Raw genomic sequence first — 24826 nt, 5'->3', positions numbered from 1 at the left:
ATTGGATGCACATTTGCAGATATACGTAACTTTCAAACATGGTATGTCACTTATTGGAGATGGATAGAAAAAAAAAATACAGTCACTATGTCACTGAAGGGGTTTTGCCATAATGGTTTGTTTTCTATTGCAGGTTATTTGCTGAAGGCATTAAAGAACCATACAGCTCAGGCCTGTGATGGTGAACAGATTGGAGTAACATGTCCTTTCAAAACGTCCATCAGCATTCTGTCTGCATTTTATGGACGAAGAGTATCTGGTGAAAATTTATGCCCAAATCCCATTATATCATCTGAGGAAAATACCAACTGTATGTCGCCAACAGCAAATCAGGTATCCTGTCTATTTGTACGTTTATGTTTTTTTGAGCATTAGATTCTTTTAAGACTGTTTCCTTTCAAACTGTAAATTTTGAGACTAGTAAAATGTAGACAGAAATGTAAGAGAAAAACATAAAGAAGCATTCTTTACATACATAAATACACACATACATACAGACATGCACACTCTGGGTGGCTTAACCACACAGACTCACAGAAAACAGAACATTCACAAGTTCTGCCTTCCTGTTTGTGGAAGTTCTGGTTTAGTATAATTAGGAAGAGGTGTTGCACAGGGAGAGTTTTCCAGCGGAGGAAATCACTCTCTGAAGAAAGATTAAACCAGGTTGTCATACTGAAAAAAAATGTCATAAATGTAGTGGAAAGAAGTATTGCTTATCTAGGAATATCAAAAAGTTGTTTAGAATAGATGTGCAAAAAGCAAAGTTTGAACAGGCTAGATGAAGAAAGATAATAGCTAACTAATTAGTTTAAATTAACAGAATGTTTTTTCTTGCATGGAAGCTTAGGTGCCATAGAGACTGCACTCTGTTTTAATCAGCAGGAAGGTGTGTTGGCCAATGTAACTGTCTCTCCTATGTGTTTTCTTTGATTTTAGCCCATGTCAGCCATTTCCTTATTCAGAGATGGAATATACCTTGTTAGGACTACCTGGGCTAAGTGCTCTGGCAGTTGAAATAATAGAAGGGCTGTGGTGAATTAATTTAGATTATACAACAACCCCCCCCCCCATTAATATTCCAAAACGTGCACGCTGATTGGTCAGCGTGCACGTTGTAAATCAGAGTTATAGTAATGGAAAAAGGTGTGGTCGCCCGGACTTAACTCTTTTTTTTTTTTTTACAGCAACGGAGAATGCAAGATCTCCGTTGCTCATTACAACCTGTCTCGCCATGTTAAATGAGGTAAACATAGTGAGACAGCTTTTAAAAAAAGCAACAGAGAATCTCCGTTGCTTTTTTTAAAGTTGTCTCACTATGTTAAACCCATTTAACATAGCGAGACACTTTAAAAAGCAATAGATATCTTGCTTTCTCTGTTGCTTTTGCCCACAGCTCTGATGTACTGTGTAAATATATGCATGCACAGTACATCAGAACTGCCACAGAATACCCAGACAGCTGTGGAAGGGCAGCAAGGAGGCATTATACAATGCCATTATTTAAGAAAAGTAATTATTTTTTTTCTTAAATAATGTCATTGTATAATAGCAATAACCCACTTCTGGGTGTGGGTAATGCTGGATTTACCCACGGTTGGCTATGTTTGGCCACTCAGACTTTGCCCTTGTGACTAAACCACACCAACCGTGGGTAAATCCAGCATTACCCACACCCAGGCAAGGGTTATTGCTATAATATCATCCACAGACACATCAAGGGAGAAGGATCCAGATGGAGAGATGAAAAGTCAGCAAGCAAAGGAGGGTAGTACTGCTGAAATTGAATTCATCCTCATGTCTTGGTGAGTACATTCGTGAAGTGGACCCTGTTTTTCACAAAATCTCAGCAAGGCGACACTGATATATAGACTGTATTTATATAGCATATATCATGGACAGAAGTAAATCAAAAATAAAAAAGATAGCTGGGTGCACAAGACCCAGGATAAAAAAGTGTTCAGTCCTTGTAGGCACACTGGTGCCAGGAGTGGAAAATAATGACAGTGTAGAATCCTCAAAATATGGAAACGTTCTTACAATAAGGCCAGGCCAGACTCAGGGGGAGGATGTAGTAGTCCACAAAAATGACAAAAACTGATTGGCCAAAGAAGAGTCATAAAGATGACAGAGGGGACTATTGAGGATAAGAAAGAAATGATGCATTGTTACTATTATGTAAAAAAGCCCAGAATTTCCAGACCCAAGATATACAAAACGATTAAGAGAGAAATTAGAGGAAAGATCAATTCAGGGAGTTTATTACATCTCTAATTCAAGACCTCACGATTCCAGTCCATGATTTCATACAGGTTTCTAATCTGATCCAGGTCTTATCAAGCAATAAGAATATGCTGTCACTCTCTCATAAACGTATAGATGCAATCAGGTTTCAAGATAAATTGGTACATACAAAATTCTGGGATCGACAAGGGATTATTTTACCAGATGAACAGAAAGTTTCAGCTATTAAATATACCTTCGTTTTCTTCCCTTTCAAAAAGCTAATCGATACTCAATTCATGATTAACAACACCCTATACTACACTCCTGTGATTAACAACACCCTATACTACACTGCCTGTCCCTGCTATTCTTTCCCCTAGGCCGATATCTTACATATAATTTGATTCTGCCACTACTCACACAGTATTTGGTGCTCTCTAAAGGTGAAATTGGAAAAGATGGGCTACCACAAATCAGTGCTCTCTTGGGAAATGGCTGTATTACACATTACTAACCTTGAATTTTCAAAATTAAGATTTCACTTCCTAATTACACTGTGCCTTCTAGTTAAATTTTATATCTCCAAAAATTGGTTAGATCACTCTAAAATGACTTGGAGTGGGTTCAGAAATCTGGCTGTTAAATACATTACATCTGAAAAGGTCATTATTACGAATGCACATAAGCGCACATACTTTCAAAAATTCTGGGAGGTCATTTTTGAACTATTGGCTGATAACTAACTATCAAAATATTGGATGACGCACTATTACCTGTTGCTCCTCTTTCACATGCTCCTTCCTCTCCTCACCTAAATACCACCGCTTCTCTAAATTCCCCTCATCTCTGAAGCTCAAGACAACTGGACAGGGTTGCTTTATTCACTTAATAGAGGCTTATATACTTTGTATGGACACAATACCTTACCACCTGCATACTTCCTTTCTTTCCCTTTAGTATGACTACCCTCAAGTTTTGAATTATCCTCTAACAGCACTACTGTATATATTGTAGATAGTTATTATTATTAGTTCTTGTTCATCCTCAGCCTTCCCTCAGCTCTACCCACTCCGTTCGCCCTGCCGGCTAACTCTGCTCCCCTACCCTGCCCTCAATTCCCACCCGCCCCAGTACTTCTACACTTATACCCTATAGACACACCCATCACCCTGCCCCAACCTAGTCACCTCCACCCTTCCACACCCACTTCTTATTCCTTCCCACGTTCACCAACACTCTACTTTACCTCCCCTCTCAGTCTCTTCCCCAAACTTACAACTTTCTTGCCCTAGTAAACTAGCCAGTCACAACATACCTACTCTCAGTAACCTGTCTCACTATGTTCTCAAAAGCCCTATCCTACTCTAACCCACTACTACTTTTCCTCACCATATCCTGTATCTACTACCTCACCCAGCCAACTAATTCCAACCACACTCCATCCTTTCATATTACAAACCATCTTAGCCCACCTGTCTTATATTCATACTTCCCAATATCCCCATGCCTATACCCCATACAACATCATCTTCTCTTCCCTTATAAACTTATTACTCCTCACAAATATCCTATCCCTTCAGCAACTAACACATCCCTCATAAATCTAGCAAAGCTCAACCCTGACTCTAAGCAGACAAAGTACCTCTCTAACCTAATCCTATATCTGACTTCCATTCTATTATCAGGAGACATACACCCCAACCCAGGCCCCTCCCCACCCCTCTCAACAGATAAATCCATACTACTCACATCCTTAAATGCCCAAAGTATAGTTAACAAAATCCCTAATCTGCATGCCTGGCTTACATATAACAAACCAGACATCTTGTCCATCTCCAAAACTTGGTTAAAACCGCATATAAAAGATTCTGAAATAATACCACCCAACTACTCTATAATCAGAAAAGACAGAACCAACAAATAAGGAGGTGGAGTAGCCCTTCTACACTTATCCTCCTTATCAGTTACCCCTTATAACAAACCAACTCCCCAATTCAATAATGCAGAACTACTCCTGGCATTACTTCAAGTAAATAAACACAAACAGATATGTATAGCCTCCCTCTACATTCTCCCCGGTGACAATATTTCTACACTCGAGGACATCCTCTCCTGGCTTTCCAACAACATTAACAGATAAATATTAAATATAGTTCCGAAAGGCTTGAGGTTTTTCAAATGCCCCAATGGTGTTTCAGTGACTGATCCATTCTTTAAGACTCTGGAACACTTTTTCAACAATACGGGGGTTACTTTCCTCAAGCTATTGATAGAACGCAATTCTAACATGATGAGAGAAATCAAGGATAAAATTGTGGCTATTGAAGACAGTTTTGTATCAAAGCTCCATATTAAGTTCAGCGAAAGAAATGAACATGTTTCACTTTTAAAAGAGATAGAAGAGCATGAAAGGTTGTTGACTGAGAGAAAGAACAAAAAACTGGAGCGTGACATCAATGCATATAGTACGGGCACTGCTTTTTCCATTTTTCTTAAAACTGAAAGAAAACAACTGTTTGGCAGACCTAACAACAAGTGGTCCACCTTTTCTTCGGTCCACCTTAAATCAAACGCACGTCCATGGTTTCATATTTTCCAAGCCTTGAGCAGTTTTTTGATCTATTTTTTTGTTCAGCTGCTTTGTCGACTTTTTGATTTTTGTTAACATTAACAATGAAACTATACTTTTGGGAGACATGAATATCAATTGGTCCACAATACAGTCTCCCACAAACCCACTTAACATTAACCTATACAATTTTTCCCAGCTGATCAACTCCATAACCCGGCCCTCAAAAAAACTCTCCAGTTGTAGTACCCTAGACTGGATATTAGTCTCCCACCCTCATTATTTCTCAAATAGTAGCACCCTGCCTGATTCCCTTAGTGACCACTTGCCCACATTCACACATTGACTTGCCTCACCCCTACATATTAAAAAATTCAACCCCACTACCTTTTCCACCTCTCTAAAAGCAATCAACTGTAACACCCTAAAAACTCTACCCCTTGAATAAGCTGTCGCCTACTTCAACTCAACTTTCTTAAACCTCCTAGAGCACCATGCTCCCATAAAAACAAAAAGAATAAAAAACAAAACTGCCCCTTGGCTAACAAAAAACACACTAGCAACTATTAAAACAAAAGTTGCAGAAAGCACTCCCAACAGCACTAGTAAAGATAAAAAAGAGTGCAAACTGGCGTAAAAAAATGGATGAACTTGCCTGGAGTTAAAACACTCTTTCCTTTATTAAAACACTTCGGTCAAAACAGCATGAATGCCTTATGTTAACAACTTGCGTTTTCGTCCAAAATACTCAGACTTCATTTTAAGAAAGGAAAGAGTGTTTTAACTCCTGACAATTTCATCCATTTCTTTACGCCAGTTTGCACTCTTTTTATCTTTACACTAGCAACTATGCACCTCAGAGATAAAGCATGGTCATCATATCAGAAATACAGGACCCCCCCAACTCAAAATGAATACAAAACACTCAGAAACAAAGTAAAAAAGCTCATTATTTCTGATCGACAGAATTACTTCTCCATACTCCAAAACAACAATAAAACAAACCCTCAAAAATCCTGGAAGGGTATCTCCATGCTCCTTAATCCCAGAAAACCAGATAACCCCAGCCCAGACCCTAATGCTCCAGACATAGATTTGGCCACTCAATTCAACACCTTCTTCATTGATTCTATCTCCAAACTAACCTCATCTTTTCCATCTTCTAACTCTACCACACCCCCACTACACGCCCATCCTCCTCTACCAACTTTACACCCCTTACCTCTGCTTCTCCTCTTATCTCCTCTCCATCATCAACATCCTCAAACCACCCCCCCCATCTCCACCATTCTCACTAAAACCTATAACCGCATCTACCATAAAAAAACTGCTTCAGAAACTGAAACCATGCTCTAATGCCCCTGGTAACATTCCTTCATACTTTCTCAGCATAGCTGCCGAAGCCATTGCCTACCCCATCAACATTCTAATCAACCGTTCCATTCAAGAAAGCTCAGGACCCCAAATCTGGAAAAAGGCTTTTGTTGTACCATTGCACAAAGGTGGCAGCAATAACAATATCACTAATTTCCATCCCATAGCTATCCTATCTCCTATCTCTAAACTTTTAGAAAAGTGTATCCATCTACAACTCCTACCACACCTCTTAGACAATAACCTACTAACTCCAACACAACATGGTTTCAGACCCAGTCACAGTACTATGACCACCCTTCTTTCCTTCCTGGAACCTGTGAACAAAGCCTGGGACTCTGGCCACATCATCTCTACTCTCCTGCTTGACCTCTCTAAGGCGTTCAATACTATCTCCCACAATCTACTCCTAACTAAACTCTCCAAGCTTAACTTGTCACCCTTCTCTCTGAACTGGTTCACTAGCTACTTATCCAATAGATATCAAGCAGTAAGATGGAAAAAAGACACCTCCCCTTTCATCAACACCCCAACCGGTGTTCCCCAGGCATCCATACTGGGTCCCCTTCTTTTCAATATATTCATAAACGATTTCCATAACTCCATCCCTTTTACAAAAATTATCCAATATGCAGATGATTCAACTATTATTTGTTCTGCTACCTCCATCCCTACACTCCTAAAGCTTACACAAAATGCATTCTCAACCACCGAACAATGGATGAAAAAACATCACCTTATACTCAATGCTTCCAAAACCAAATTAATGGTATTCACCCCCTCCAAAGCTACCTCTTTCAATCCAAGTATTTTTTCTATTACTAGTCATAACAATACATCTTTTGAACTGGTATCTGAGGCCAAAGTACTTGGGGTCCAAATTGACAGTCAGCTTAAATTCAACTCCCACCTTCAATTAAACATAAAAAAAACACCAAAAACTTGACATGCTCTACCGACAGAATTGTTATCTTACACCCTCCACTAAATTCACCCTCTCTACCACATTTCTCATCCCCTCCCTCCTTTATGGAGCCCCACTCCTAACTAACCTACAATCTTCACTCAAAACACAACTCTCCTCTTGCTATAACAAAATTGCCAAGTTTGCTACCACCCATAAGTCCTCCTCACACCACTGTTCATCTCTACACAAACTAAAATGGTTAGAACTACCCAATCACCTCACCTACGTGCAACTGAGTCTTGCACACAAGCTCATCTTCAACCTTTCCCACTGCCCCTCCCTCTCCTCTACCTTTAAAATGCACCTCCCTGATAGAATACTAAGATCTAACAACCAAAACCTAATTGAATTGCATAAACCAATTCGTCCCCCAGGAAAAAAAATCTCCTATCCTACAGTCTAGCTCGTCTCTGGAACTCCCTACCCCCATCCATTCGTACTATCTCAAATCACTTTTCATTCAAAAAAATCCCTTCACTCACACCTACTATCCCAGTGGGAATGCTCCTGCTCCCACCCCACATAATCTCCTTCCCTATTCATACTGGGAATTTCCACTTACTCTCCTAAGCACATAGAGCCTGATCTTGCTTGTATTAAGCTATTTAACCTGAATGCATGAAAGGTATCTCCAGTGTGACCCACCCTACGTTGTAAAAGCTTCTCAGTTTCTATGTTGTAAACATTTTGTTTTCTGCTTTACAGATTGTAATATCTGGATATTTGTACACTAGGCTGCTGTATTTCCAAAGTTTACTTTTTCCTTTCATTTTTACTACTCCATAGTAAATAAATTGTAACCAAATACCTTACTGTAACCTTGCCACTTGTTTTTGGAGCTTTTCTCCCCAGGACTCCATTGAAAACGGGTTCTCTTTGGCCCAGTGGACTATCCTGGTAAACCAACTGCAAATAAAAAATAAATAAAAATATTATTTGAATGATACCTGCTGTTTTAATGTATTGTTATAACCGCAATCGTCTTTGTATTGTGTTATGTCTTAAAGCAAAATCAATAAAAAATATATTTGAAATTAGAGGAAAGAAAAATACTTTCACAGGAAAAATTGTTACAAGCTTCAAATAAAAATTTGCTTTCATTAGTACAACAGATTTTCGAAAAACAGTATATAGATCAAGTAACTTTGATCTCTTTGGCAAAATAAGACCCTGAGGAAGGGAGAAAATATAAACAACAAAACCTAGAGATATTTTGAAAAATATAAAAAAGAAATATGGACATGGGAAAGAGAGAGAGATTTTATATGGTACAATATTTATGCAAAGGAGAAAGCCAAGTTAACTAATATACAGAAGGCAGTTTCAAAGATATTCGAATAAAAATACAGGAGAAGGCATCCAGATATGGAAATTTTCACAATAAAAAGACTAAAAGCACAAAGATATAATGTGGAAAAGATGATTAGTAAAGTAGAAGTTAAAGAAATAGAAGTTGAAGTTATGGAGTGCCTGCGAAGTGAAGGATTTAATGTAGAAGGTCTAACACAGACTACATCACAGCATGATGGAGTGAGTCCCCAGAATAAGGAAACGCAAGAAGATCAGGAGACGCGAAGAAGAAATATGGACATGGAAAGGAAAAGAGATTTAATATGGTGTAATATTTATGCAAAGGAGAAAGCAAAACTAACTAATACAAAAAGAGCAGCACCAAAGATATTTGAAGAAAAATACAGGCAAAGGAATCCGGATATGGAACACTTTACAATACAAAAAATAAGACTAAGAGGAAAAGTAGAAAAAGAGATTAGTAATGGAAAAGTCAAAGAAATAGAAACTGTGGTTATGGAACAGCTGCAAAGTGAAGGATTCAGTGTAGAAAACCTAATTCAGAAAGCACCACAACAGGATAGAGCAATGGACATCCAAATTAAGGGGAAACCAGTCGAACAGGAAGTAACTGGTCAGGTGCCATATCAAGATACTTTGGAGCCTTCCACAGGAAACCAGTATAAATGTACACTTGAAGCTAGACAGCAAGGGAAGGAACAGGAAACTGTGGAAACTCTGAAGCAGTCAATATTGAGGAGTGATAGACTAGTGAGTTTCCATATGACAGAACAACAGATGAAACTGAAGAGAATGTGCCACAGGAAGATGGTATAGAACCTTCTATAGAATACCAGCAGGGAACAGAAACAGGGGATGTGCCCTCAGTTTGGAAGAAAAGGAGTTACAAGAAGAGTTGCTTGATTTAATGGACATAGATATATCAAGATCAATGAGAGAAATAGACTGCAGAAGGTTAATAAAACACCAAAAGTCAGAAGCTTAATAAAACAAATGAACACAGTAATTAGGACTGTCCATAGAGACCCATGTGATATAATAGAAGTAAACAGGATATATTACTGTGCAGCTAAATTAATAACTGATAAAGTTCTACCACAGGAATATAGGGTAGTGAAGGAAAAGAGGGGGCGAAAGCGAATACCATCATGGAAATATCGACTAGAGAAAACTATAAAGCAGTTAAGACAAGAAGTATCATTGTTAGAAGATTACAGAAGAGGGAATATATCAACAAAAATATTAAGAAAGATAGAAGCAATGTGCTGTATTAGAACAGACCAGGATCGATTATGCACTACTGGAGAAAACAAACTAAAAATTTCAAAACAGGCGGAAAGACTTAGAAGATACGAAGATAAATATAAGGGAAAAGCACAAAATAAACAACTTACTGATGACCCAAAAAAGTTTTATAGAGAATTGGGAAATAAGGTAAAAGGAATTAATAGAACGCCGTAAAAAGAGGAAGTAGATACATGCTAGAGAAGTATCTATGAAGACCCTGTGGAACATAACAAAGATGCTAAATGGATAGAAGAAGTAAAAGAAAGAATAAGAAGTTTAAAGGTACAGGATATGAAACGGGATGAAGTAACAGACAGAGAGATTGAATTAAAGTTGAGAAAAGCCTCTAACTGGAAAACCCCAGGCCCAGATGCAGTACTTAACTTTTGGCTTAAAGTATTAACTTCTTTGCACGAGCATTTAGCCATAAGTAAGAATTATTTATATGTGCACCCCGAACACACACCGCACTGGTTAACAACAGGAAAAACAATGCTCTTACTTAAGAGTGAACCTGCAAGCTACCCTAAAAATTATAGACCAATAACTTGTCTTCCGACGACATACAAAATGTACATGGGAATTGACGCCGACAGAGTTTATAGTCATTTAGAAGAAAACTCAATTATGGCAGTAGAACAAAAGGGCAATAAAAGAAAGTCATATGGAACACAACACCATTTGTTGTAAAACAAAGTTATAGTGGAGAATTGTAAGAAGGGGAAGAATCTAAGTATGGCATGGATTGACTACAAAAAAGCATTTGATAGTATCCCACATTCATAGATAAAAGAGTGCTTAAAAATGTATAAGATACAATTTACACTAATTGACTACATTACAGTAACCATGACCACTTTGCAATTAAGCCATGATAAAGGATAAATTATTATCCCAGGGATAAAAATTCAAAGGGGGATATTCCAGGGTGACTCCCTGTCACCGTTGCTATTCTGTCTTGCCATTAACCCATTATAGATTCATAGGTTCATAGGTTCATACTAGGCTATCTGCCCTAGGGCATTTATAAGCCTAGCCAGAGTATGTTTGGCTTTCACCACCCATTTTAAATTAATTTTGCTATGCCCTTTTTCGAGGTTAGTATACTGTGCCTCTGTCTAACAGTGACACAGAAGTGATACCCGGGGTAAACCTACGATCTCCCATCCACTCATCAAGATTCCTCTTGAAAAGAGTCAATGAGGGACTCTGCCTAACCTGGACTGGGATTTTATTCCAGAGTGAAGGGAGCCTCTGGGTTATGAATCTGTCCCTCCAGCATGTCCTATTTATTTCAGTGCTAAGGTTCAAGTCTCGAGTGTGTAGCTCGATGGGATTTGGATTTTTGAGGTGCAGCATGTCCCTTAATTCCGGGTTGGACATGGCCTTATCGCCAGGCACAGGTCACCTCTGAGCAGGTGGTATGCCACTGAGTAGAACTGGAGTTTCTTTAACCGGGCAGCATATGGCATCTATTTGAGCCCTTTGATCCTCTTGGTGAGGTACTTTTGGGGTCTTTCCAGTTGCTGCAGGTGTTTGGTAAGGTACATCCCAAAGGGGCATTGTACTCAATTATGGGCCTGATGAGGGATGAGTAAAGAGGCACGATGACCTCCCTAATCTAGATATGAATCCCTTCATGATTAGGTGGGCTATATAAAATGTTTTCTAACCACTTTGGCCACGTGGTTGTCAAATGAGAGATTGCTATCAACTTGGGTCCCCAGGTCCCTAATTACTTCTTCTGTACTTAATGGATTACCACCTATGTGGTAATTTGTGGGCACTTTATTTTTGCCAAAGGGATGACTATACACTTTTTGGCGTTTAGCTTGAGGCCATGGCTCTGGCACCAGTTGTCTGTTTCTATGAGGCCCTTTTGGAGGATGCTTGTGTCGGCTGGAGAGTCGATTATGGCACCCAGTTTGCAGTCATCTGCGAACTTGGTCAGCCACAGTCCTTCCGTGTTGGCCTGTACCTCCGAGAAATATATACTAAACAAGAGAGGTCCCAGGACTGAGCCTTGTGGGACGCCACTTGTAACTGGTTTGGAGTCTGACATGGCTCCAGCAATTCTAACCATGTGGGTTCTGTCCTTGAGCCAGTTTGCAACTCATCTCGTGACATAGGGGTTTATATTTAAGCTAGTGAGCTTATCTATAATGCCCGAGTGGGGTATTGTATCAAAGGCTTTTGTGAGGTCCAGATAGGCTGTGTGGACCACCTTCCCCTCGTCAATGGCCTTGGTGACTGTTTCAAAGAAGTCAACCAGGTTTAAGAGGCAGGATCTGCCCTTAACAAAGCCAAACTGGGTAGGATCCAGTGTCTGTAGGTCCCCAATATCTTTATTTATGAGGTCCATGATGATCCTTTCCATAGCTTTGCAGACCAAGCTAGTCAGGCTTATGGGACGATAGTTTCCAGGGTCCATTGAGGCACCACCTTTGTGGAGAGGGACCACTGTTGCTGTACGCCACTCTTTGGGTACATATCCTGTAGTAAGGCTGAGATTGAACAGTAGTTTTATGTTTGGGTTTAGCTCTTCTTGGAGTTCATGTAGGACACAGCCTGGGACACTGTCTGGTCCCATTGATGCTGTGTTTTTTGCTTTGGAGAGGGCGGCTCCCACCTGAGCATCTGAGATGTCAGGGGGGCAGCACTCTGCTGGGATAGATATTTGCCCTTTCAGTGGGGAGGGGGGGGAGAAGTTTGCGCTGAACCTGTCAGCTAGGATGTTGGCAATGTCTGTGGGATCAGTGTATTTTTTGTCATTTTGGACTAATTCTGAGCATATCTGGGAATTCCCACCCAGGTTCCTAACATAACTAAAGAAAGCCTTGTGATTATCCTTAGTGTCCTGTGCAATTTTTCTCTCGAAGCTGGCCTTTGACGATTTTATGAGTGCCCTTAGTTTTTTGCTAATACTGATCAGAGATGCCTTCCCTTTTTGGGATTTTGCTCTATCATGTAGTAGCTTCCTCCTTCTATTGTATAGTTTGTTTATGGCTGTGGTCCACCAGACAGGTCGTCTGCCTTTGGAGGATTGGGTCTTGGTTTTATTTGGGATTGCATGATCCATGCAGTCCTGAAGGTGTTCATAGAATGCATTTATAAAGGATTCTGCGGTCTGGGCCGTATTTTCCACAGGCCCGGGGGCTTTGAAGGATTCCACCTCAGTTTTGAGGAGTGTGAAATTTGCTTTAGAGAAGTTTTTCACTGTGGTTTTCTGGGCAGGGGGTGGGGCCAGGATGTGAATATCCAGTGAGATCAGTTTATGGTCTGATCTTACCAGTGAGGGATACACTTCTGGTCTGGAGCATAGAGTCCCCATGTTGGTGATGATCAGGTCCAGTATGTTTTCCCCTCTTGTGGGAGTGGTAACAAATTGTTCCATAGCATTTGAGTTTATGAATTCTAGGAACCTTTGGGCAAGGGTGTTGGAGCTGGAGTAATGCTCCCAATCTATGTTTGGGCAGTTGAAGTCACCCAATATAATGGTGTTTGGAGAGACCTTCATATTTTCCAGTGTTCTCAGGAAGGCCGAGTGGGGTTTCTGGGTTTGGGAGGGTGGTCTGTAGCAGGCTATAAACTGGAAGGCAGTTTTACCCACTGTTAGTTGCACATGGATAGTCTCTGATGCTTCGTGCTTTGCCACCAACCTGGAGGTGTGGGTATCTTTGATGAATATGGATACTCCCCCTCCTTTTGTGGTTCGGTCCAAGTTTTGGGGCCGAAAAGCATGGTATGAGGTATAACCTGGTAGTGCTGGGGTGCTCTCGGGAGCCCTGAACCAGGTTTCTGTTACTGCACAGATATCGATGTTCTCCATGCTAAGGAGAGTTTCAAGTGCATGCATCTTGAGGTTTAGACTTCTAGCGTTGAGTAGCATTACTCTTAGTTTCTTATCCCTTGTGATACCTATGGAGGTGGGTTTGTCTTTTGAGCCTTGCCTAAAAAAGGCACTATGGGGGTAGCAAGAGCCTTTGCCAATATCCGAAAGCCCAGGGGTGACAGGTGCAAGCCGTCCCTAGCAAAGCATCGTGGCTTGTCGTGCATATCATCCCAAGCTGACAGGCATTGGATCCCCTTTGAATGACACCAATACTTAAGCCAATTGTTGAAATTGATCATCTTGTCTTCATACTGTGGCATCATTCTTGGTGAGGGTAAGATGCTACTCAAGGTCAGGGTCATACCAGCCTGGGCTACATGCTCAGAGAGCTCCTCTATGTCTCTTTTCATGTAGTCCAGGGAGGTACGTCTCAGGTCATTCACACCAGCATGGACAATGACTGAGTCATATTTGTACTTGCCTTGGAGTGACCTGAGTGCTTGTGTTATGTGGCAGATCCTAGCGCCAGACAGGCTGCTCACTGTGACCTTCTCCTTGTTCAGCCTGGTGAGCGGGATGTCAGTGTGTCTGACAATAGAGTCACCTATGTATTGAAGTGGCTGAAAAACACTGTTAACATGAGCCACAGAGAATCACAGAAAATGATGAAGTTTACATCACATGAGCTCACCCAATACCAACAGTCCAAAAGATAGATGCTAGAAAACCAGATATAGTGGTCCAAGAAAAGAAGACAAAAGTAGCATTGATCATTGAAATCGCCCCACCTAGTGACTACAGTGTCTTGCACACAGAGAGACACAAAGTGATAAAATACCTTGATCTGCAAGCAGAAATGAGAGCCATGTGGAAGAAAGATACCCAGACAGTTCCCATAGTAGTAGTAGCCGCTGGTCTTATAAAAAAGAATTTACGATCATATTTAGATATGTTACCAGTACATGTAACACCGTACGAATTGCAGAAGGAGTCATTACTGAGCACATTGCAGGTGCTGCAAAGAGCACTTTTAGCTAACATCAAAGAGTGAAACAATACTAATTTCATGAACTTTAATCGTAGCTTAACTTAGAAATGGGGTCCATTCCCGGCATAGTATTAGAAACCCAAAAGACTTGGAAAAATTAAAAACGTGAGAAGGATAACAGACTAAAATAGAGAAGAAGTAGAGAGGAGCTGCTCCTCCCATTCCGCAGCTGCACATAATCCAGGCCGTGAAAACGATGCACCGTTTCCTTCGCCGTCCTCCAATCTGTACCACACAATTGTATGATCACAGTTTGTTAATGCCGCCATCACCTGTACATCCCTGCACATAATCCAGGCCGTGAAAACGATGCACCGTTTCCTTCGCCGTCCTCCAATCTGTACCACACAATTGTATGATCACAGTTTGTTAATGCCGCATCACCTGTACATCCCTGCACATAATCCAGGCCGTGAAAACGATGCGCCGTTTCCTTCGCCGTCCTCCAATCTGTACCACACAATTGTATGATCACAGTTTGTTAATGCCGCCATCACCTGTACATCCCTGCACATAATCCAGGCCGTGAAAACGATGCACCGTTTCCTTCGCCGTCCTCCAATCTGTACCACACAATTGTATGATCACGGTTTGTTAATGCCGCATCACCTGTACATCCCTGCACATTTCTGTCTAGTTTTTGCCCAAATCTATAAATAACTTCCTTCTGATGTCCTCCTGCACTACTCTGCTAAACTGCCTATAGTCCTACACCTCAATCATCTCCCATTTCTTCTCTACCCTAAAACTTTCAACCTGACTGCTTGTTTCTGGCGGATTCAGATCTCAGTAAGGCCTGCCACTTTCCTATTACACTCCTCCATGCTGTCATTCATAAGTTATCAATTTACATTGATATGTCTGGGGAAACGTGGACCCCAGAATCTGACTAAACCTGCTGCCCTACCCATACTTGTATTGTCCTTCATCTCTGAAATCACATCAAAACTTCTGTGATATAAAGCAGTGACTCCACCGCCATTTCTTCCTCCTTTGTCATTCACGAACACCTTGCCATTCTGAGCTTCATCTTTCATTCTATTTCATTTACTTATATTAAATCTGATATCAGCAATGTCCACCCTCGCCTCTTGTATCAGTGCCTGCAGCTCCCCAGCTCCCTACACAGACTCCTTATATTACATTGTTACATTATAATACTAAGTAATGTCCACCCTCCCCTCCTGTATCACTGCCTGCAGGTCCCCATCTCCCTACACAGACTCCTTATATTACATTGTAACACTAAGTAATGTCCACCCTCCCCTCCTGTATCACAGCCTGCAGGTCCCCATCTCCCTACACAGACTCAATATATTACACTGTAACACTATGTAATGTCCACCCTCCCCTCCTGTATCAGAGCCTGCAGATCCCCAGCTCCCTACATAGTCTCTTTATATTATATTGTTACAATTGTAACACTAAGTAATGTCCAACCTCACCTCATGTATTACTGCCTGTAGGTCCTCATCTACCTACACAGACTCCTTATATTACATTGTAACACTATGTAATGTCCACCCTCCCCTCCTGTATCACTGCCTGCAGGTCCCCATCTCCTTACACAGACTCCTTATAATACATTGTAACACTAAGTAATGTATACCCTCCCTTCCTGTGTCACTGCCTGCAGATTCACAGCTTCCTACACAGACTCCTTATATTGCATTGTTACATTGTAATACTAAGTAATGTCCACCCTCCCTCCTGTATCACTGCCTGCAGGTCCCCATCTCCCTGCACAGACTCCTTATATTACATTGTTACATTGTAATACTAAGTAATGTCCACCCTCCCTTCCTGTATCACTGCCTGCAGGTCCCCATCTCCCTACACAGATACCTTAAATTACATTGTTACATTGTAATACTAAGTAATGTCCACCCTCCCCTCCTGTATCCTGTATCACTACTTGCAGATCCCCAGATCCCAACACAGACTCCTTATATTACATTGTTACATTGTAATACTATCTATGGTCCAACCTTCCCTCCTGTATCAGTGCCTGCAGGTCCCCATCTCCCTACACAGACTCGTTATATTACATTGTTACATTGTAATACTAAGTAATGTACACCCTCCCCTCCTGTATCCTGTATCACTGCCTGCAGATCCTCAGATCCCAACACAGACTCATTATATTACATTGTTACATTGTAATACTAAGTAATATCCACTCTCCCCTCCTGTATCACTGTCTGCAGGTCCCCATCTCCCTGCACAGACTCAATATATTACACTGTAACACTATGTAATGTCCATCCTCCCCTCCTGTATCAGAGCCTGCAGATCCCCAGCTCCCTACATAGTCTCTTTATACTATATTGTCACAATTGTAACACTAAGTAATGTCCAACCTCACCTCATGTATCACTGCCTGCAGGTCCCCATCTCCTTACACAGACTCCTTATAATACATTGTAACACTAAGTAATGTATACCCTCCCTTCCTGTGTCACTGCCTGCAGATTCACAGCTTCCTGCACAGACTCCTTATATTACATTGTTACATTGTAATACTAAGTAATATCCACTCTCCCCTCCTGTATCACTGTCTGCAGGTCCGCATCTCCCTGCACAGACTCCTTATGTTAAATTGTTACATTGTAATACTAAGTAATGTCCACCCTCCCTTCCTGTATCACTGCCTGCAGGTCCCCATCTTCGTACAAAGATACCTTAAATTACATTGTTACATTGTAATACTATCTAAGGTCCAACCTCCCCTCCTGTATCAGTGCCTGCAGGTCCCCATCTCCCTACAGAGACTCCTTATTTTATATAGTTACATTATAATACTAAGTAATGTCCAACCTCCCTCCTGTATCAGTGCCTGCAGCTCCCCATCTCCCTGCACAGACTGCTTATATTACATTGTTACATTGGAATACTAAGTAATGTCCACCCTCCTCTCCTCTATCCTGTATCACTGCCTGCAGATCCCCAGCTCCCTACACAGACTCCTTATATTACATTGTTACATTATAATACTAAGTAATGTCCACCTTCCCCCCTGTATCACTGCCTGCAGGTCCCCATCTCCCTACACAGACTCCTTATATTACATTGTAACACTAAGTAATGTCCACCCTCCCCTCCTGTATCACTTGATGCAGGTCCCCATCTCCCTACACAGACTCCTTATATTACATTGTTACATTGTAATACTAAGTAATGTCCACCCTCACCTCCTGTATCACTGCCTGCAGGTCCCCATCTCCCTACACAGACTCCTTATATTACATTGTTACATTGAAATACTAAGTAATAGCCACCCTTCCCTCCTGTATCACTGACTGCAGGTCCCCATCTCCCTAAACAGACTCCTTATATGACATTGTAACACTAAGTAAAATCTATTCTCCCCTCCTGTATCACTGCCTGCAGATCCCCAGCTCCCTACACAGATAACTTAAATTACACTGTTACATTGTAATGCTAAGAAATATCCACCCTCCCCTCCTGTATCACTGCCTGCAGGTCCCCATCTCCCTACACAGACTCCTTATATTACATTCTAACACTAAGTAATGTCCACCCTCCCCTCCTGTATCACTACCTGCAGGTCCCCATCTCCCTACACAGACTCCTTATATTGCATTGTTACATTGTAATACAAAGTAATGTCCACCCTCCACTCCTGTATCACTACCTACAGGTCCCTATCTCCCTACACAGACTCCTTATATTACATTGTTACATTGTAATACTAAGTAATGTCCACTCTCCCCTCCTGTATCACTGCCTGATGATCCCCAGCTCCCTACACAGATACCTTAAATTACATTGTTAAATTGTAATACTATCTAAGGTCCAACCTCCCTCCTGTATCAGTGCCTGCAGGTCCCCATCTCCCTACACCCACTCATTATATTACATTGTTACATTGTATCACTAAGTAATGTCCAACTGCCGCTCCAGTATCACTGCCTGCAGCTCCCCATCTCCCTACACAGACTCCTTATATTACATTGTTACATTGTAATACTAAGTAATGTCCAACCTCCTTTCCTGTATCTCTGCCTGAAGGTCCCCATCTCCCTGCACAGACTCTTTATATTACATTGTAACACTAAGTAATTTCCAGCCTAACCTTCCTGTATCCTGTATCACTGTCTGCAGATCCCCAGCTCCCTACACAGACTCCTTATATTACATTGTTACATTGTAATACTAAGTAATGTCCAACCCCCCTCCTGTATCACTGCCTCCTGGTCCCCATCTCCCTACACAGACTCCTTTTATTACACTGTAACACTAAGTAATGTCCACTCTCCCCTCCTGCATCACTTCCTGCAGATTCCTAGCTCCCTACACAGCTCCTTATATTACATTGTTACATTGTAATACTAAGTAATATCCACCCTCCCCTCCTGTATCACTGCCTGAAGATCCCCAGCTCCCTACACAGATACCTTAAATTACATTGTTATATTGTAATTTTATTTTATTTTATTATTTTATTTTATTTATATTTCTTGACCGGGAGTGTCCGACTGGACGTAGGTCCATTTTCAGTGGAGGCCTGGGGAGAAAAGCTCCACAGTTAAAATAAACACATAGTAGTTACATTGGATTACATAGCGATTAACAGTTTACATAGCATTTACTTACAACATATTTACAGATGAAGAACATAGTACATCAGTAGACAACTAGAATATTTATCTGTGAAGTACATAACAGGCATTAACAAATGTTACAAGAAGAATTTCCTGCTGTATAATAAGTACTGGCTTATGAGCATCTGAGCTTGCTATAATCAAGGTAGTTAGTGGAGTGGAGATAAAGATAGTGGTTGGCTGGGGTGAGTGATATTAGAGTGGGAGTTGCAAGAGCATAGCCAGCATGTTTTTAGGTGCGCTTTTAGTAAAGTTTTGAAGTGGCTGCATGATGGTATGGAGGTAATTGTGGGTGGGAGGGAGTTCCATAATTTGGCTATGGTGCAAGAGAATAGTGCTTCACCAGCAGAGTTATTGGCTTTAGTGATCTGCAAGTGATTTTTGTTGCTGGATCTTAGTGGTCTGATGGTGTGATAGGGTTGGAGTAGATTCTGGAGGGATGGGACATTTAGTGGATGATTTACTAGTTTGTGGGCAAGTGAGAGTTGATACCATTGAAGGAGGTGAGGGAGTTCAAGCCAGCCCAGTTCAGCAAGTGAGAGACATTGGTGACTACAGTAGGATGCCCCTGTGGCAAATTTGGTGATTTTGTTGTAGCAGGTCTCTACTTTGCTTAAATCGCATTGCCTTAGGTTGGTATATATTGGACAGGCATAAAGTAGGGTGGAGATAAGGTGGGAATTTACTATTGAAATCTTTGCTGCTTTGGTGAGAAGTTGCTTATTTCTGTATAGTGCTCCTAGTTTATTGTGGACTTTTTTTATGGTCAAGGATATGTGAATGTCAAATTTTAGTTTATTGTCTATTTCCACTACTAGCAATTTGGTGTGTTCAGTTGGGTATATAGTGGTGTTATCTTTTGCTGTGATGTTAAAGTGAGAGTTGTTTTGAGTATGTTTGGTGGGTTGGAAGAGGAGTAGTTTAGTTGTGTTTGGGTTGAGTATTAATTGGGCATCGGATAACCAAGTTTCAAAAGAGGAAAAGGCTTCCTGTGTGACTTTTTGCAGTTTGGGTAGGGACTGGGCTGAGCAGATGATGGTTGAGTCATCTGTGCATTGTATGAGTGTGCCATGTTTGGTGGTAGAGGCTAGATTATTGGTGAAAACAGAGAAGAGTAGGGGTCCAAGGATGGATCCTTGGGGAACCCCTATGGAGACAGGTAGTTGGGGAGATATGTCATTCTGCCATACAATGGATTGTTGGCGGTCAGACAGGTAACTCTGAAACCAGTTAGTGACCGATTGTGAGAAGGATAGGTTACTGAAGACAGACATAAGCTGTTTGTGTGGGACCATGTCAAATGCTTTAGATAGGTCTAGGAAAGTAGCAGAGGAGAGATAGTCATTGTTTTTATGCTGAAGGATAGTGTTAGTAAAGGAGAGTAAGGCAGTGGTGGTGCTATGGTTTGGTCGGAAACCATGCTGAGTACTGGAAAGGAGGTTGTTAGTAAAGAGGTAGTCTGAGGGGTCTACCTGAGAACGTCGACAGATGAGAAGACCGACAACAAAATCACAGACGCCAGAAGATCGACAAGTCAGAAGACCGACGGATGAAAATGCCGACACGGAGAACACCGAGATGGGGAAAGGATGTGTAAGTATGCGGTAGTGATGGACGTTAGGGTGCGAGTAAGGTAAGTGTGCGATGTTGACGGTGTGTAGGGATAGGGGTGGGTTAAGTGTGTTAGGGTTAGGGCGCGGGTTAGGTAAGGGTGCAGTAGTGATATTTTTTGGTTGGGGCGGGTTAAGTGAGTTAGGGTTAGGGCGCGGGTTAGGTGAGTGTACGATAGTGACGGACCTTAGGGTTAGGGTTTCGGTTAGGGTTGTAGATAGTTGTGTATGTAAGGTTTAGTGTTTGTTTGTTAGGATTTTGGTGTGCTTGTGTTGTGTGTGTGGTTTTTGGACAGGGGATTTGTTTTGTTTGTTGGTTGTTGTTATGATGTGTTGAGTGTATGAGGTGTCGTGTTTGTGAATTGTCGATTATGTGGTGTTGGTGATGTCGTTGTTGGTGTTATGCACTGTCGATGTTGTCAGGTAGATCCAGTCTGAGACCAGAGAGTGTAATACTCTCTAAGGTCCAACCTCCTTCCTGTATTAGTGCCTGCAGGTCCCCATTTCCCTACACCCACTCATTATATTACATTGTTGCATTGTAATACTAAGTAGAGACCGCCCTCCCCTCCTGTATCCTGTATCACAGCCAGCAGATCGATCCCCAGCTCACTACACAGACTCCTTATATTACACTGCAACACTAAGTAATGTCCGCCCTCCTCTCCTGTATCACTGCCTGCAGGTCCCCATCTCCCTACACAGACTCCTTATATTACATTGTTACATTGTAATACTAAGTAATGTCCACTCTCCCCTCCTGTATCACTGCCTGCAGGTCCCCATCTCCCTACACAGACTCCTTATATTACATTGTTACATTGTAATACTAAGTAATGTCCACTCTCCCCTCCTGTATCACTGCCTGCAGATCCCCAGCTCCCTACACAGATACCTTAAATTACATTGTTACATTGTAATACTATTTAAGGTCCAAACTCCCCTCCTCTGTCAGTGCCTGAGGGCCTCATCTCCCTACACACACTCCTTATATTACATTGTTACATTTTAATACTAAGTAATGTCCAACCTCTCCTACTGTATCAGTGCCTGCAGCTCCCCATCTCCCTGCACAGACTCCTTATATGACATTGTTATATTGTAATACTAAGTAATGCCCACCTTACCCTCCTGTATCCTGTATCACTGCCTGCAGATGCCCAGCCCTACATAAACTCCTTATATTACATTGTTACATTGTAATACTAAGTAATGTCCACCCTCCCTTCCTGTATCACTGCCTCCAGGTCCTCATCTCCCTACACAGACTCCTTATATTACATTGTAACACTAAGTAATGTCCACCCTCTACACCTTTATCACTGCCTGCAGATCACCAGCTCCCTACACAGATTCCTTTAATAACATTGTTACATTGCAATACTAAGTAATATCCACCCTCCCCTACTGTATCAATGCCTGCTGATCCCCAGCACCCTACACAGACTCATTATATTACATTGATACATTGTAATGCTAAGTAATGCCCACCCTCCCCTCCTGTATCACTGCCTGCAGATCCCCAGCTCCCTATACAGACTCCTTATATTACATTGCTACATTCTAATGCTAAGTAATTTCCAGCCTCCCATAGGTTCATACGTTGGTACTAGGCTATCAGCCCTAGGACCTATAAAAGCCTAGCCATAACAAGTCCCTGGCTATTTCTTCCCACATTATTTACATTCCTGGATCCCTGTGTAGCAGGGCGACTGAAGTGATCCCTGGGGTGAATTTCCTTTCTCCCATCCAATCGTCAAGGTTCCTCTTGAAGAGGTCCAAAGAGGCACTCTGCTTGACATGTATGGGCAATCTATTCCAGAGTCTGGGGAGTCTCTGGGTCAGGAACCTATCCCTCCAGCATGTTTTGTTTATTGTGATGACAAGGTTTAGATCCCTGGAGTGTGTAGCTCTGAGGGACTGGGATTTCTTTAAGTGTAGCATGTCCAACAGCTCTGGGTTTGACATGGCCTTGTATGTTAAGCAGAGATCGCCTCTGAGTAGACAATATGCGACAGAGTATAGCTGGAGTTTTTTAAGGCAGTCAGCGTAGGGCATCAGCTTTAGGCCTGTGATTCTTTTAGTGAGGTATTTCTGAGGCCTTTCCAGTTGTTGCAGATGTCTTGAGAGGTACATACCAAATGGGGCATTGTATTCTATAATGGGTCTAATGAGGGATGAGTACAGTGGGACAATGACCTCCTTTTTTCTGGATGAAAAGCCCTTAGTGATGAGGTGTGCCACATAGAAGGATTTCCTGACTGTTGTGGCGATGTGGTTATCGAAGGTGAGACCACTGTCCACCTGTGTCCCTAAGTCTCTTATCACACTTTCTGTGTTTAGTGTACTGCCACCTATATGGTAATTCATGGATACATGTTTTTTCCCAAAGGGGATAACAATACATTTCTTGGCATTGAGCTTGAGCCCATGGCTCTGGCACCAAGCATCTGTTTCTGTAAGGCCCTTTTGTAGAGTATCCACATCATTTGGGGATTCAATAATGGCTCCCAGTTAGCAGTCATATGCAAACTTTGTTAGCCAGAGTCCCTTAGTGTTGACCTGTACTTCAGAGAAGTAGATGCCAAACAAGAGCGGCCCCAGGACTGAACCCTGAGGTACTCCACTTGTCACTTGTCTGGAGCTGGATTTGGAGTGGGCTACTTTTACAGTGTGGGTTCTATCAGTAAGCCATTTAGCAACCCATTGGGTGACATAGGGATTAATGCCCAACTTAGTAAGTTTATCTATGATTCCAGAGTGGGGGATGGTGTCAAAGGCCTTGGCAAGGTCTAGATAGGCTGTGTGGACCACCTTACCCTTGTCCATGGCTCTGGAGACTGATTCAAAGAAGTCAATCAGGTTCAGGAGACAAGATCGGCCCTTCACAAACCCAAACTGGGTGGGGTCCAGTGTTTGAAGGTTGCCAATGTCTTTGTTTATGTTCCATGATAATACGCTCCATGGCCTTGCAGATAAGGCTTGTCATCCTGTATCACTGCCTGCAAGTCCCCATCACCCTACACAGATACCTTAAATTACATTGTTAGATTGTAATGCTATACAAGGTCAAACCTTCCCTCCTGTATCACTGCCTGCAGGTCCGCATCTCCCTACACAGGCTCCTTATATTACATTGTAACACTAAGTAATGACCACCCTCCCCTACTGTATCACTGCCTGCAGATCCCCAGCTCCCTACACAGGCTCCTTATATTACATTGTTACATTGTAATACTAAGTAATGTCCACCCTCACCTCCTGTATCACTGCCTGCAGGTCCCCATCTCCCTACACAGACTCCTTATATTACATTGTAACACTAAGTAATGTCCACCCTCCCCTCCTGTATCACTGCCTGCAGATCCCCAGCTCCCTACACAGACTCCTTATATTACATTGTTACATTGTAATACTAAGTAATGTCCAACCTCCTCTCCTATATCAGTTCCTGCAGCTCCCCATCTCCCTGCACAGACTCCTTATATTACATTGTTACATTGTAATACTAAGTAATGTCCACCCTCCCCTCCTGTTTCATGTATCACTGCATGCAGATCCCCAGCTCCCTACACAGACTCCTTATATTACATTATAATACTAAATAACTTCTTGCTTTCACATTACATAAATCCAAGAGATTTTTTTCACTAATGCCCTCTATACTCCAGCACCAATCTGCTCTCTTATTTCATTTCTATTTTCCATCAAAATGGTTTTAGCTGACTTTTAGTTGACTGTAAGTATGAAAATAATGAAAATATGTAATTACCTAAAGCAAAAAAAAAAAAAAAAAAAAAAGTGTTTGCACTCTTACTATGTATACTCTGCATTTCACATCTTCCTGATTGTTTTGGACATTGTATTTTACCTCTTGCATTATGCAACCTTGATTGTACTGCCTATGGAGCTTTTCTCCCCGGGCCGCCACTGAAAATGGGTACTTCGTGACCGACTGGACTTCCCCCTTTACACTG

General features: G+C 41.7%; 1 protein-coding gene across 2 annotated transcripts in view; it reads left to right on the top strand.

Annotated features, from left to right (window-relative positions):
* The first annotated feature begins 219 nt into the window (after positions 1-219).
* LOC122790085 (protein eva-1 homolog C-like) overlaps positions 220-24826 on the top strand; it is a 659115-nt gene continuing 634508 nt past the window's right edge. For both annotated transcript variants that reach the window (XM_044057647.1, XM_044057646.1), the window contains exon 1: positions 220-333. In XM_044057647.1, coding sequence (XP_043913582.1) covers positions 313-333 — 21 coding nt within the window. In that variant the 5' untranslated portion in view covers positions 220-312. The remainder of the gene's footprint in view (positions 334-24826) is intronic.

The sequence above is a fragment of the Protopterus annectens genome, chromosome 15.part0 (genome assembly GCF_019279795.1).
Source record: "Protopterus annectens isolate FY-2018-M chromosome 15.part0, PAN1.0, whole genome shotgun sequence".
Classification (NCBI taxonomy): Eukaryota; Metazoa; Chordata; order Ceratodontiformes; family Protopteridae; genus Protopterus; species Protopterus annectens.
This window is presented reverse-complemented; position numbering and strand designations above follow the sequence as displayed.